A 16,004-nucleotide genomic window follows, 5' to 3' on the forward strand; every position below is an offset into this window, starting at 1 on the left:
CCAAAATAAACACCTAGTGACAAAAAATCATTAATATAATGTCCATAGGAGACCAAAAAAAAAAAAAATAATTCTGTCAACCCAAAATTCAAAATAAAATTAAAACTAGAAAGAGTCCCCTCTAAATGCGAGTTTTAACCACGTTGCGCATTTAAAAGATAACTACTATTTTTATTTTGAGTTTTGGTTGAAGGATAATTAATTTTTTTTAATTTCTGGAGGGACATTTATTTATTTCAGATACTTATATAGTGCCGTCAATTTACGCAGCGCTTTACATATATTGTACAATCAGATCAGTCCCTAACCCTCAAGGGGCGTACAATCTAAGGTATTACTATTATAAAATGATTTTTTTGTCAATAGGCGTTTGTTTTGGTGCAACTATTTTTGTATTTTGTAGCGCAACACTGATTTAAGGCACAATATATGAGAGGATATCTTCTTTTGTGTTTGCAGCTTATTACTATTCTGTGCAAATTTTTGTGCAATTTCCAGACTGTGTTGTGTAACTGCTCCTCCATAGACACAGTGCAGTGAGAGCTGTCACCATAGGACAGGAAATGGATCACCATGTGAAAACAGGAGGATAAAAAAGCATTTTTTTGTTGTGTTTTGCTAGTTCACATGTTGAGAATAAAAAGGGTGAAACACGTTACACCTTCCCCACCGTCCCTGGTGTTTGCTGCACTTACCACCATGGGCAAAGGGCTAACAACGCCCACTTAGCTGGTGTAGCGGTCCCCACTCTTCCCTTTTTTTCCTGCAGGTCTTCTGAAACAGATGAGAACAATTCTGATTGGTCAGAGAACTGATGCTGACCAATCAAAAATTGCTTTGATCTGCCATGGAAGCCCTTCAGAAAGAAAGGGGGAAAAAAAAAAAAAAGAAGAAGAGCAGATTTCAGATCCCTGGATTGCTACACCAGCTGCATGGGCATCACAACTAATGACACACAGAAGTACAGCAGGGACCAGGGGTGTTCCCAGTATAAGAGGTTTCACCTTCTCTTCCGAAAAGAGTAACACTTTAAGAGAGAAGATTCTTACAAATGGCCAGAACTAGTTCTGCAAGGAAATGACTGGTTCGGTTTAATCCAATGCAGCATTAGTACATATAACGAACGTCATTCCTCAACACAGTTACTGATCAAAGAAAAGCAGGATTAAAAAGTACAAATAAAGGCTCCTGCATGACAATCTAAACAGGTAGCAAAACCTGTTACTATATGATGCGCAAGCCCCAAAATGTGAAAACAACAAACACCCTTTAGCTTCACTTACTGGGCTAAATCCTCCATTGCATCTCACATGCTCCCCTACCCAGACACTGCAGCTCACACTAAGCGTTTCAGCAGGAGAGGCGATGCTCTTAATCCAGACAGCAGTAGACAAGACCAGGTGTGGCCAGGTGCCGATTAACAAACCAAAGACGTGTGAATCCGCAATGACGATGCTAACTGCCATGCAACATTTTTTTAAATCCACTCTTGTGCCAGCAGGCACAGCCTACCTGAGAGTGACAACTCTGAATTCAACAGTAGTGCAGCGTCGTTGCCACACCATGGCAGGAAGCGGGATTAGGGTGGACTTGACTGACAGAATCAACAGGCATTTGTGGGTCTTTGCAGCTTCTTTAAGGGCCTTAATTTGGACATGGGATTCCTCAATCAATAGCCAACATTTTTATGACTCTGAGTGTTGTTCTCCCCCCCCCAGTCTTTGCTTTTGCTTTGCTGTATCTTATCTCTAGTCTAACCCTAGGCTTGTGCTTCTTTCTGCTTTCTCATCCCCACATCTCTTCTAACATTCTGCTAAAACTTTGTAATAGTACTGCTTGGACCTTGAAGACGGGGACACTCCCCGAAAAGCTTGTCCTCAAATTTGTAGGTTAGTGCAAATAAAAAACAGTATCACGGACAGTACTCAATTGGGTCTTTGCAGGAAGCCCAAGTAAAAATTGTCAGTGCAAAAGGACTTCTAATTAAGTGTTGGAGCATAAATGTATTTTATTTTTTAATTGAAGTCCAAATATATAAATTTAAATCCCTGGTTGATTCTATATCCTCTGAGTGTAGCTATCCAAATAGTGCGATATTGCACAGCACCCTTGATTCCTGACAATAATTATACCACAGACACAATGAGGCCATTCTTCCAAAAGTGACAACCCAGAATATGTGACAGCATCTGGTGACATTTAATAAAGTGATCTGCCTTACAGTCGGTATGAATACAGAAAACAAGCCAAAAAGGCGGCACAATGAAAGATCCATGCTGTGACAAGCTGCAAAGAAATGGGGACAAATGAAATACACCTGCATCATGTGAAAGCAAAGTATAAAGCACAGGCATGGACCGCAAGCCTAAATTTAGTGCATTACCTCCTCTCTATCAGGAACAAATACATGAAAGACACAAAATTCAAGAGAACAGAAACTTTGCTTGTTAACATTAAAGTGTCTCATTGTTTATAAAAGTCACCGTCACGTGACACAAAGTAATAATCTGTAAAGTGCTGCGCAAGCTGTTGGCGCTACAAAAATCCTGTATAATATTATAAATAATAAAAAAAGTATATTTAAAGCTGAAGATTTGGCTAGAACATGAAAGGTTTAATATATCTCTGTTATTTTGCTGTGTCCCATTGGGGAGATTTACCTTCACTGCCTCTCGTGGTGAGAATCCTCTTAGACACCATAACAACTGCCCCCATTGAAAGTTTTCTCTTTTATTCCTCTTCTGACAACTCAAAATTTTGATATTTCATTGCGAATTACAATGGGATAAACGGAGGGTGAATCTCATCAAAGAGAAACACAAACCGCAACAGAGAATTGACCGTTTCTAACCCTTACCAACATTTTTAAGGAGCAAGTTCACCAAAAATGAAAACCCCAAACATCCTGGCCACCCCTTAGGACATAGCTGCCGTGATGTCCCATGCAATACACAGGCCCAAAGTGAGGATCCATGATAATGCTCGCATTGGCACGCACTCTCGTCAGCATAACTACATTAATGTGTTGACCAATGAGAAGTGTACCTGAGGCTGTGTCGTCCAGCAAAGTGTCCCAAAAGAAGGAAGCACTTCCCACTGATGAGAGCTTGCCACTGCCAGCAATATGATGGATGGTCACTCCAGCGCAGTGTTTTCCAGCGTACGGACGGCTACAATGGCAGCACTGGGCATCACAGCTGCTATTTGCAGCAAGTCCGGATGGGTGGCTAGGATATTTGGAGATGGTTTGCCTGTTCATTTTTTGCAAAAAGGTGAACTTAACCTTTAAAATGGTTGTAAACCAAGACATAAAATATCAACAAAGCATATCCCTCTATAATGTGTACTTATCTACATTAGGAGTACCAAGTGTAATTTCTGTCTGCTGCCTCCTTCCTCTGCTATCAGCATGAATCACTTCTGACAAGTTTTCCTGACACCAAGAGAAAAAAAGGTGACGGGGAGGGAACTCGAGCAGATTGACAGCCTTAGCTCTGTTCCTGTGAGCTGTGTGGAGGGGGGTGCGTCTCTTCCCTCTAATCAGCTCTCACTGAGCTCTGCAGAGTGTAACTTCAGCTCTCTTCTCCCTTTTGTTCTGAACCCTCAAACAAGCTATATAAATTCTGAACTTTTAACAGATGTAGAGAAGACTGCAGACATACTGGTACAACTTATGTAGGACGATTCGTTTCGGGCAGCACAGTGGCTAAATGGTTAGCACTTCTGCCTGACAGTACTAGGATCGTCAGTTCAAATCCCAACCATGGCACCACCTGCCTGGAGTTTGCATGTTCTCCCTGTGCAAGTTTCTTCCGGGTACTCCGGTTTTCTCCCACACGCCAAAGACATGCTGGTCGGTTTATTGGATTCTGTCTAAATTGGCCCTAGTATGTGTATATACATATATATGTATGTGTATATGAATGTGTGTACACCCCTTGAGGGTTAGGGACTGATGTGGATGTACAATATATGTAAAGCACTGCATAAATTGATGGCGCTATATAAGTACCTGTAATAAATACATAAATAATCTCTGTGTATCACTTAAGGCCAGTCACTTCCCTGGGTATATGCAAGTGTTAACCACTTGCAAACTAAAAATAAATTTTTGCTTTAGATACACTTCAACTCCTTCCCCCAGAAGGTCACAACTGGTCAAATATGAAGACAAAAATTTCCTAAGATGCAGCAACTAAATACTGTACCTAACCCCATATAGGTCAAACACAGCTTAATAGCCTTTTGAAAAACATGCGTTTTCCAAATACATTTTATTTATTACTCGTAACTTCATCCTTGCAAGTTAGTTTCACGTAACTGTGATCCTTTAAAACCTTTTCGAAATGACACAGATTAAACTATATTGAAGAAATATGCTCAACAGCAAATCTATAAAAATTCAATAAAACATGTTGCTAATTTTACACTCCTTTAAAATTTGGCAATACATCTTTCCCTCCTACATTTCAGTAAAAGTAACTGTTCCCAGATCGCTGTGGGTTTATGTGCTGTGTAGTAAATTTCATTTCTCATGAGCCTCAGTTAGTACTGACACGAGTCCAAGTTGCTGGGTTTCATTAACTGCTCTTTTTCATGGCTTAAGTTTCTAATATTACACTGCAAATTGACAAAGGGTGGGGCAGATAGATTATTTCTGTGTCAAATTGGTCAAATACAAGAAACGCTATTAAAGGGTTTGAAAGCATTTCATTAGTGCTCACCCGAAGTTCTAAACACGGTTGTGACATGTATTTGCAATCCAATTTAGAAGCAAAGCAGTGACTTAGGAAAAAAAAAGCGTCAGGCGTGCTCGAGTCCTTTTCACAAACCTTTGACAGAGTTAATAAAGAACGCAGTGTTTGAATCCAAAAGGCAGCATGCTCTTTTGATGGCAGAGGCGAGCGCCAATGGCTGGAGGTACGGATGTAACTTCCTCCCCTCTGTTCTCCAAACCACACAGATGGCAGCAGTCCCCGGCTCCCTGATTGCACCATAGAGCCCAAGAACAGCCCATTGCTGGCCGAACTTTTGATACTGGGACCATGGCTGCAGCTGTACACCTTCAAACTGAGGATATACAGTTACGTCCTAAGGGCATGAAGTGGTTAAAGTGGAGTTCCACTCATCCTACAAAAACTGTAGCTGCTGACTTTTAAAAAACAGCCACTTACCTGTCACTCGGTCCCACGGTGTGTCCCCCGCAGCCCATTTCACCGGCCGTCCTGTATTCCAGGAGGCCGGCATCTTCAGTGTGGGCACCCGGCTGTGATAGCTTGCGGCTTCACAGCCATGTACCCACTGCGCATGCGCGAGTAGCGCTGCGCTTTCTGAATGGTCCTGTAGTCATCGGGGACCTGTCACATGTCCCAAAAGACTACAAGGAGGGAGGACACCTTCCATTTTCGATCCCCTAGGCGATCGGACAGGAAGTGGGAGTGGGTACCTGTCAAATTCGGGTACCCCCCCCAAAAGGTGCCAATCCTTAAATGGGGAGCAGACCGTTTTGGGTGGAGCTCCGCTTTAAGGACCCAATGGATAAGTGTTTAGAAGCCCTCTAAGAGAACCATGTTCTTGTTGGCAGGCCCTGCACTTCACCCCATCTTGACCAACTTTACTGTGCCAAACAATGGCTGACTGATCAGAATGCCTTGAGAGACCTCACCACTGGCATAGCTAATCCCTTGATTATAGGCCCACCCATTTGTTTTAACCGCTAGCCTACAGGACACTTATACCCCCTTCCTGCCCAGGCCAATTTCCAGCTTTCAGCACTGTCGCACTTTGAATGACAATTGCGCAGTCATACAAAACTGTACCCATATGAAATTTATATCATTTTTTTGTGACAGATAGAGCTTTATTTTGGTGGTATTTAATCACCTCTGGGTTTTTTATTTTTTCTTAAACCAAAAACCACTGAAAATTTTGGGGAAAAAAAACACGTTTCTTAGTTTTTGTTATAAAATTTTGCAAATAAGTTATTTTTCTCCTTCACTGAAAGGCGCTAATGAGGCTGCAGTGGTGGGCACTGATAGTCTGCACTGATGGACACTGATAGTTGGCACTGATGAGGAGGCACTGATGAGCATTGACAGGCATCACTGATGGGCACTGAAAGGCGGCACTGATGGGTGACACTGAAAGGCAGCTCACATGGGCACTGATATGTGGCATTAATGTGCAATGCTAGGCACTGGCACGAGGCACTGATACAAGGCAAATTACGGACACTGACAGGTGGCACTGCTGGGGCTACACTGATCATCAGGGCACACTGATCATCAGTGCCCTGATGACCAGTGTACATGTCCCCTCCGCGGAAAGCTCATTACCGGCTCTCCTCTCGAGCTGTCAGCGTGACAGCTCGAGAGGAGAGAAATGCCGATAACCGGCATTTCCCTGTTTACATGTGATGAGCTGTGATTGGACACAGTTGATCACATGACCGAGCCAACATCTTTGGCTCTTTCCGTGATCCGCTGTGTCCGAGGGACACAGCGCACCGCCGATCACCGCACATGCGCGGTGAGAATGGGAGGATGTCATATGACGTCCTCCCAGAACAAGAGAACCACCTTGCGCCCGTCATTGGACAATATGGCGGAAGGGAGGTGGTTAATGATCAGTACTGCTTTGCTACAAATCTGAAGCATGCTGGCAAGTAGGAGAGATTATCCAGGGCTAGCCAACAGTTTTGCTTGCAGTGTCCAAACTTCCTGCAAACGGCAGTATAAAAAGGTGAAATAATTCCCCATGTCCCTCAGTGAGTACAAAAATCCTATTTTAAATACTGCTTATAAAATGTATCTGAAATCTGTGTTTGCATTATGTTGGATCCCACATTTCTAAGCAGGTGTTTCCTATATCATAAAAATCTTAAACTAGCCGCAGAAGTTACAATCATTTGATATTTCTAAAATGTATTCAAACCATGTCAAATCACACAGCCAGCCGTGACATGCTAGATATGATTTAAAATAATGTAATATGATCTAAGAACGGAGTACATCTAAAAATATACAAAGATTACGACACGGAGAAAAGCACAGAACAATGTACGACTACAAAACAAACACATTAGAATTACAAAAAATATGAACATTTTCCAGCCCTTCCATTTGTAATAGATACTTGTAGTTGTACTGTGTTCTACACGTGGAAATACTTCGCTCAGATGGACCTAGCAGAGCACTTAATATGCAGGCTGTGATGTGTGGGTACGTTTAAATCTGTACTACAAGCAGATATAAAAGATAACTATTTCTAGCTCTATCTTAATAAATAAATCATTGAATGTATTTTTAGGCGACGAATGCAAGTTCCTAAATTTGACTTGTTAACCACCTGCAATCCACTGCAAAGCAGCACTAACACAGGGATAGGGAGGAACAGAACTGGAAGTCAAATCACTTGTGTTGCAAGCCATCGCCTAAGAAAAACAGTGAGAGCAGAAAAGAGCAGAGAGATGGCCTTATAAGTCTTCCAGGAATCTTTTACTGTTCACACAGCAAGCTTGGGATGTGGGAAGCGATAGCCATACCAAGAATGAAGTATTCACTCTACAGTTGAAAATCATAACACTTGGCTGTGCTGCCTGGCATGGATGTGTTAATCTGAAGACTGGATGGCCAGAAATACAAATTCCTTGGCAAAATAGCCTGTATTTCACATGTAATGTGTACCTACAGTAGCTGTATCTGCAGTTCAGACATTTTCCAGGAGCATACGCAACAAAAAAAAAAAAAAAAAAAAAAATGGACTTATTAAAAATGTAAATAGTAGCATGAACACCCAAATTCCACAGAGAACCATAAAAAGAGGATTGGACAAAGTCACAGGCAATGTATGTTATACTACACAATCGGATCTCTTGGCAAAAGAAACTTACCGCACACGTTCCATCTCACTGGCCGTCTTCACTACAGCAAAGGGTTCTCGCCGACTCCAATCCCAAAAATGGATTTCATTGGCAGTGGCGATGAGCAGCAGCTGAACTGTGGGGTGGAAGGCCAGGGATGCAATGGCGTTGTTACTATCTGTGAACCAGCTCTCACTGCCGCCCTGAAGGCAATAAAATGAAAAAAAAAAAAAAAAGGACAACTTAATTAGTGACAGAACTCCAGAAAGCATGTAAACCGTAAAAATTTGCATTATTTGCTACGTTTTAGTCAGTTAAATGTAGAATTGGAAGCATTTTGTTATTTCTGTTAAATGCAAAAATAAATTTATCTTTGTTTAGCTTATCTCAGAAATTCAGAGCGGTCCTCTGTCCTCGTCAGACATCATGCATTACCTCAAAGGCGCTATTTAATCTACCCATTACTCATCTTGGGCTACAAAATAATTAGCCTTTATGTTGTAGAGGTCTAGAAGTGGGAGTGGTTGAGTAGCTTAGCAAAAGATAGTGGGAGGGCTGACAACACACATTCCAGAGAAAATGTTTGCGTGTCATCAGCCAACAACAAGATCTAGGATTTGAGTGCATTTCTGGTAGATCAACCCTGTATTTGCAGGGTCTTTAACCACAAGCCTACAGGGCACTTATAACCCCTTCCTGCCCAGGCCAATTTCCAGCTTTCAGAGCTTTTACACTTTGAATGACAATTGCCCAGTCCTGCAACACTGTACCCATATGAAATTGTTATTTTTTTTGTGACAGATATAGCTTTATTTTGGTGGTAATCAACTCTGGGTTTTTTATTTTTTCTTAAACCAAAAATTTTGAAAAAAAAAATGTTTAGTTTTTGTTATAAAGTTTTGTAAATAAGTGATTTTTCTCCTTCACTGATGTACGCTAATGAGGCTGCACTTATGGGTACTGATAGGATGCACTGGTAGGTGGCACTGATGGGCATCACTGATGGGCACTGACAGGCGGCACCGATAGTGGGCACTGACTGGCATTGATAGGTGGCACTGACAGGTGGCACTGAAAGGCAGCTCAGATAGGCACTGATATGTGGCATTGATGTGCACTGGTAGGCACTGCTTTGTGGCATTGATGGGCACTGGCACTGATAAGCACTGACAGGTGGCACTGCTGGGGCTACACTGATCATCAGTACTCTGATGATCAGCGTACATGTCCCCTCCACGGAATGCTGATTACCGGCTCTCTTCTCGAGCTGTCAGCATGACAACTTGGGAGGAGAGAAATGCATTTAAACCAGCATTTCCCTGTTTACATGTGATCAGCTGTGATTTGACACAGCTGATCACATGACCGAGCCGACATCTTCGGTTATTTCCGTGGATCGGTGATCCGCTGTGTCCGAGGGACACAGCGCACCCCCGATCGCCACGCTGTGCGCTCCTGGAGCCGCACATGCGCGGTTAAAATGGGGGGACGTCATATGACGTCCTCCCAGAACGAGAGAACCACCTTGTCTCCGTCATATTACTATATGGCAGACGGGAGGTGGTTAAAAAGATACAACATGGGGAAATGTACATTAGTGCAGAGATTTACTTTTTTGCCTTCTCATACACTTTCAGCAAATATTCCTAGATTGTAAGCTCGAAAGAACAGGGCCCTCAATCCCCCCATGTTTTGCATTGTATTGGTATTGTTCTGTCACATGTTCTGTCCCCCTTTGTAATGTACAGCGCTGAGCGAACTATTGGCGCTTTATAAATACTGTATAATAATAATAATGTAGCTTAGCCCAGCACTACACTTTGTGCACAATTATTAGGCAAGTATTTTGACCAAATCATCATTTTTATGCATATTGCCCAAGCTGTATAAACTTGAATGCTTATTGGAATAAGGCATATCAGGTGATGAATAACTATTAGACAGCTTCTTTTTCTCAGGCAAAATGGGCCAAAAAAGAGATTTAACTGACAGACTTTTTGCAATTTGTGACTTTTCACAGAGGGATGCAGCATTCTTGAAAATGGTAAGACATTGGGGTGTGATCACAGAACCATCAAATGTTTTGCTGCAAATAATAAACAGGATCGCACAAAATGTGTGGAGAAAAAAAAAAAAGATGCAAAGTAATTGGCAAAGATTTGAAAAGAATCAAACGTGAAGCTACCAGGAACCCATTATCCTCCAGTGCTGTCATATTCCAGAACTGCAACCTACCTGGAGTGCTCAGAAGTACAAGGTGTTCAGTGCTGAGAGACATGGCCAAGGTAAAGAAGGCTGAAACCCGAACACCACTGAACAAGACCAGTTGAAACGTCAAGACTGGGCCAAGAAAGATCTGAAGACAGATTTTTTCAAAGATTTTATGGACTGATGAGATGAAAGTGACTCGACAGACCAGATGATTGGGACTGTGGCTAAATCAGAAACAGGCACAGAGCTCCACTTCATCTTCAACCCACCCCTGCTGGTGTGTGAGTTGGACTCCAAATCAACTCCTAAACTTACTGCCAATTTGTAGAAGACAGTTTCTTCAAGCAGTGGTACAGGAAAATACTATATCTTTCAAGACCACCATGCTATTTATGCAGGACAATGCTCCATCACATGCAAAGTACTCTACTTTGTGGCTAGCTAATAAAGGCCTTAAAAATAATGACATGGCCCCCTTCCTGACCTAAATCCTATTGAGAACTTGTGGGCCCTTAAACGGGAGATTTATGAGGAAGGAAACCAGTAGACCTCTCTAAACCGTGTCTGGGAGGCTGTGGTTGCTGCTGCACAAAAAGTTGATCGTCAGCAGACCAAGAAACAGACTGTGTGAATGGAAGGCTTATGACTGTTAGAAATTTAGAAAAGTGTGAACAAGCCCTAACTCTTCAAGAACACCCCTGTAGTGTTAGTGTGGGCGTTAGACGTTAATGAGCTTTAGTATGGGTGTTTTACAAGCATTAAAAATGCTCCCCAAACGTCTTAGGTGTGGTTTTGAGGAGTTTTACAAGTATTTTACAAGCGTTAAAACCGCACCACAAACACCTATAATAAACTCTAATAGTATTAACGTGCCGCAACTGCACTGTAAACGCCTGCAAGCGCCTTTGTGGAGCGTCACCATAGACTTGAATAGGAGGCGTTGAAAGGCTCCAAAGTCCTCCAGACTCGACATGAGGCTTTAATTTTGAAGCGACACTAACGCTTCATGTTTGGATAACGTGAACAGCACTCTGTGCTGTCCATAGTATCATTTGCATATGCGTTTGAGGAGTGTTAAAAATGCCCCTTAAAAGCCTGCTTTCAATGCCAGTGTGAACTAGGCCTTATTGAAAAGAAGGGTGGCTATAATGGTCACCAATTTGTTTTTGTATTTTTTGTTTTTTTTTTTAAATGTCAGAAATGTTTATTTGTAAATTTTGAGTTACTCAATTTAACAGATGAAAATAAACATGTGAAATGGGAAAATGTTCAGTTTTTCATTTAGTTGCATAATTGTTCACACTAATAGTTGCCCAATAATTGTACACACATAGATCTTGTCCAAAGAAAGCCAAAACCTCACTTTTACAAATATTCAGGTTTGAGGTTTATTAACATTTTAGATTGACCGAGAACACTGTAGTTGTTCAATAATGAAATGAATCCTCAAAAATACAACTTATAACTGTGCTCACCGGTGTACTCCTATAAACCTATTAACCAGTGGAAGAATTGCCCATATCTTTTCAGACATTCCATTTTTATTTATTATTTTTACTTTGGTTACAAAAAAGAGATCAATCTGCAGACTCACAGGAAAGTCTCGTTAGCAAAGTGTCCTAATGTAAGAACAACACTAGGCCAGAGACTATTTGGCTCTACTTGAATCCTAATAAAACATCACCTGCAGCAGTAGGGACGACACACTAAAAGTAAAACATGAACAACTCAAGTCAGTGGAAACTCAACCAGAACACACCTAAAGGAATTAGACCCAACTTCAGCCAGGCCATGTACATTGAAATATCTACATCTTCTAAATCAGCAAATAATCTGTAAACAATCTCAATGACTGGTGTAGCTGCAGTCACTATGCAACAATGCAACTGCAAAATTCACAGCAGAAACACTGAAGTCCTTCCATTACCCTACTAAGCCCCCTAGCAGCTCAGCTCCTCCTTCCCATCCATGGCTCCACCTGCCCCCCACACCTAGCAGTAACTTTGCAGCCTCCTACCCTACTAGAACTCAAATGTAAAAACAAAGCAGGTACTCAGGAAAGCAAGGGGAGCCGAGCTGCTTAGAAAAGCAACTTGACTTCAGTGCTTTTGTTTGAAAAATGTAAAAGGACAATTTGCTCCACAATGCTTAAGGCTACAAAGGTCAATGAAGGCTTATTTTAAAGCTCATTTTCTGCTTGTTAGGAATGAACTTGAAAGCGATAGTAAATGATGCTAAAAAAAAAAAAAAAAAAAACCCAAAGTTTTCCCCTGCAAGACAAAGTCATAATGTGCTAGTATGCATCACATACTAGAATATGTGGAACTTACCTGTAGGTACAAGTTCACAGACTATACTACAACTAAGGTGCTTGTAAACCTTAGACATGAAATATGTCTCTATAGTGTGTACATGTGTCATTTCTGTCTGCTGCCTTGCTACACTGCTCTAAGTATGAATCACTTCTGACGAGCTTCTCTGACACTAAAAAAAACTTGTGACAGGGGAGGGAACAGTTTGTGACTGACAGCATTAGATCAGTTCCTGGGGGGGGGGGGGGGGGGGGGGGTTTGGTCAATCAGCTCTCAGAACTATTCTCACTGATGTAACTTCAGCTCTCTGCCCCCTGCTTTTCAAACTGAGAGATCCTGTGTAAATTCTGCACTTTGAACGGATGTAGGGGGATGATGGCTGTATATAAACAGGTACCACTTATGAAGGAGGATTTTTTTCATCTCCGAGTATCACCTGAGGATAGTCACTTCACTAGGTATAGGTAAGGGTTTACAACCACTTTAATGATCAAAACCTGGCCACAGGTTCACTTCAAATATGAAATATAGAAAAAGATAAGAAGCCCAACGATTTGGGTGAAGGAGCAGATACGTAGATGGGATTGTGGGATGGAGAAAGCTCAGGGTTGGTATCAGTAGTGCGGGATGGAGAAAGCTCAGGGTTGGTATCAGTAGTGCGGGATGGAGAAAGCTCAGGGTTGGTATCAGTAGTGCGGGATGGAGAAAGCTCAGGGTTGGTATCAGTAGTGCGGGATGGAGAAAGCAGAGTGTTGGCATCAGTAGTGCAGGATGGAGAAAGCTCAGGGTTGGTATCAGTAATGTGGGGATGGAGAAAGCTCAGGGTTGGCATCAGTAGTGCAGGATGGAGAAAGCTCAGGGTTGGCATCAGTAGTGCGGGATGGAGAAAGCTCAGGGTTGGTATCAGTAGTGCGGGATGGAGAAAGCTCAGGGTTGGTATCAGTAGTGCGGGATGGAGAAAGCTCAGGGTTGGTATCAGTAATGTGGGGATGGAGAAAGCTCAGGGTTGGCATCAGTAGTGCGGGATGGAGAAAGCTCAGGGTTGGCATCAGTAGTGCGGGATGGAGAAAGCTCAGGGTTGGTATCAGTAGTGCGGGATGGAGAAAGCTCAGGGTTGGTATCAGTAGTGCGGGATGGAGAAAGCTCAGGGTTGGTATCAGTAGTGCGGGATGGAGAAAGCTCAGGGTTGGTATCAGTAGTGCGGGATGGAGAAAGCTCAGGGTTGGTATCAGTAGTGCGGGATGGAGAAAGCTCAGGGTTGGTATCAGTAGTGCGGGATGGAGAAAGCTCAGGGTTGGTATCAGTAGTGCGGGATGGAGAAAGCTCAGGGTTGGTATCAGTAGTGCGGGATGGAGAAAGCTCAGGGTTGGTATCAGTAGTGCGGGATGGAGAAAGCTCAGGGTTGGTATCAGTAGTGCGGGATGGAGAAAGCTCAGGGTTGGTATCAGTAATGGGATTGGCTGAGCGAGAACCCGGAAGTGACAAACTTTGGAACCGGAAGTCACGCGGAACTGTCCTAGAGAGAGGACCGACCGTGGTGAGAGCGTTGTGCAGTCTTCCCTCTCTGACATTACCATCACATGAGGATATATAGGTCTTTGGGCTTGTTTTATACCATGTGTTTGTGAGTTTCTCTGAGCAGAGATTAAATGGTTTTAAATGGTACTGCACCATGTCAGGTCTCTATTTCTTCTCTTTTATATGATATGGAGAGTCATTATCGGAGGCAATCTTGGTGTGCTGGAACCATTCTGAGGAAGAATCGATACATATGACAGAACATCTTTCTCTGGAAGAATTTATATTAAAACAAAAGCGTATTTGCCAACCATGAGAGTGGGAGGCAAATACATTTGGCGAGTGCACACCTGAAGGGGGTGCACGGCACTTTTTGGAGATTTTTATTGACAGTCACGTGGTGATATTTCTTGGGCAATTCAACTCACATTGTGATTGCAAAAGGACTTTTCACTTAAGGACTATTTACGGACTTTGTTATTTATCACATTATTTACAGAGCGCTGCACATATATTTTGTTATTAGAGAATATGATTTGTTTATCATAGTAATGTGATCATGTTCACCAGCGGTCCAAATGGAAAGGTGGATTTACAGGCTCTTGAATCTGTTGTCAGCCTCCTAGGCATATAGCAGAGCAGGGTTGGATTGACCACAAGAGTGTCCGCACTACTTTAACCGCTAGCCTACAGGGCACTTATACCCCCTTCCTGCCCACGCCAATTTCTAGCTTTCAGTTTGAATGACAATTGCGGTCAAACACTGTACCCATATGAAATTTAAAACTTTTTTTGTGACAGAGAGCTTTCTTTTGGTGGAATTTAATCACCTCTGGGTTTTTTATTTTTTCTTAAAACAAACCAAAAACCACTGAAAATTTTGAAAAAAAAAATGTTTTAGTTTTTGTTATAAAATTTTGTAAATAAGTGATTTTTCTCCTTCACTGATGTGCGCTAATGAGGGTGCACTGATGGGCACTGGTAGGTGGCACTGGTAGGTAGCACTGATGTGTATTGACAGGCATCACTGATTGGCAATGAAAGGCAGCACTGATAGGTGGCACTGACTGGCACTGATGGGTGACACTGAAAGGCAGCTCAGATGGGCACTGATGTGGCATTGATGTGCACTGGCATGAGGCACTGATGAGCACTGACATAATGCTCTGATGGACACTGGCACGAGGCACTGATGAGCACTGACAGGTGGCACTGCTGGGGCTACACTGATCATCAGGGCAGACTGATCATCAGTGCCCTGATAATCAGTGTACATGTCCCCTCCGCGGAAAGCCGATTACTGGCTCTCCTCTCCTCTCGAGCTGTCAGCGTGACAGCTCGAGAGAAGAGAAATGCCGATAACCGGCATTTCCCCATTTACATGTGATCAGATGCGATTGGACACAGCTGATCACATGACGGAGCCGACATCTTCGGCTCATTCCGTGATCGGTGATCCGCTGTAACCGAGGGACAACGCGTACCGCCGATCGCTGCACTGCGTGCTCCCTGAGCCACGCATGCGCAGTGAGAATGGGAGGACGTCATATGACATCCTCCCAGAACGAGAGAACCGCCTTGCGCCCGTCATATTACTATATGGTGGGCGGGAGGTGGTTGAAAATCTTTTGAATGAATAAACAGTCCTTGTGATGTGAACAGACATGGATAATCATCAAGCCTATCATTTTTTTTTAAAACACACTTACATGTAAATCCCATATTCGCACTTCCCCATCAAGGCAACCAGATGCAATGAGGCCTGGGATGGTAGGGTGAAAGGTTACACACCATGGAGTACGACGATGTCCCACAAGAGAATGTATACAGCGCCCAGTCTTCACTTCCGTAATGTAAATGTTGTGGTTGACGTGTGTGGATGCCAACAGGGTCCTAGAGGTGACAAGAGTTTTAGAAAATACAACAAAAATTAATTGACAATACTGACAGCAAGACCAATGCCTCAAGGTGTAGCCCAAATCATCCTTAACATAGATCTCCTGCCACACATTTTTTTTTTGTGTTTGGAAGGAGAAAAGGGTTTTTACTGCTGAGAGTTTCTGTTGGGAGGATTTCCCTCACTTCCTGTCCCCGCGACAATG

The 16,004-nt window shown here is 42.7% G+C and overlaps 1 protein-coding gene across 2 annotated transcripts in view; it reads right to left on the bottom strand.

Annotated features, from left to right (window-relative positions):
* Window positions 1–16,004, bottom strand: part of AMBRA1 (autophagy and beclin 1 regulator 1) — a 203,837-nt gene that overhangs the window by 136,648 nt on the left and 51,185 nt on the right. For both annotated transcript variants that reach the window (XM_089684559.1, XM_089684560.1), the window contains exons 4-5: window positions 15,612–15,795; window positions 7,892–8,064 (exon numbers count right to left, since the gene is read on the bottom strand). In XM_089684559.1, coding sequence (XP_089540685.1) covers window positions 7,892–8,064; window positions 15,612–15,795 — 357 coding nt within the window. The remainder of the gene's footprint in view (window positions 1–7,891; window positions 8,065–15,611; window positions 15,796–16,004) is intronic.

This window comes from Staurois parvus, unplaced genomic scaffold (genome assembly GCF_062004578.1).
Source record: "Staurois parvus isolate SC_StPar_1 unplaced genomic scaffold, SC_StPar_1.0 ptg000350l, whole genome shotgun sequence".
NCBI classification, from domain to species: Eukaryota; Metazoa; Chordata; class Amphibia; order Anura; family Ranidae; genus Staurois; species Staurois parvus.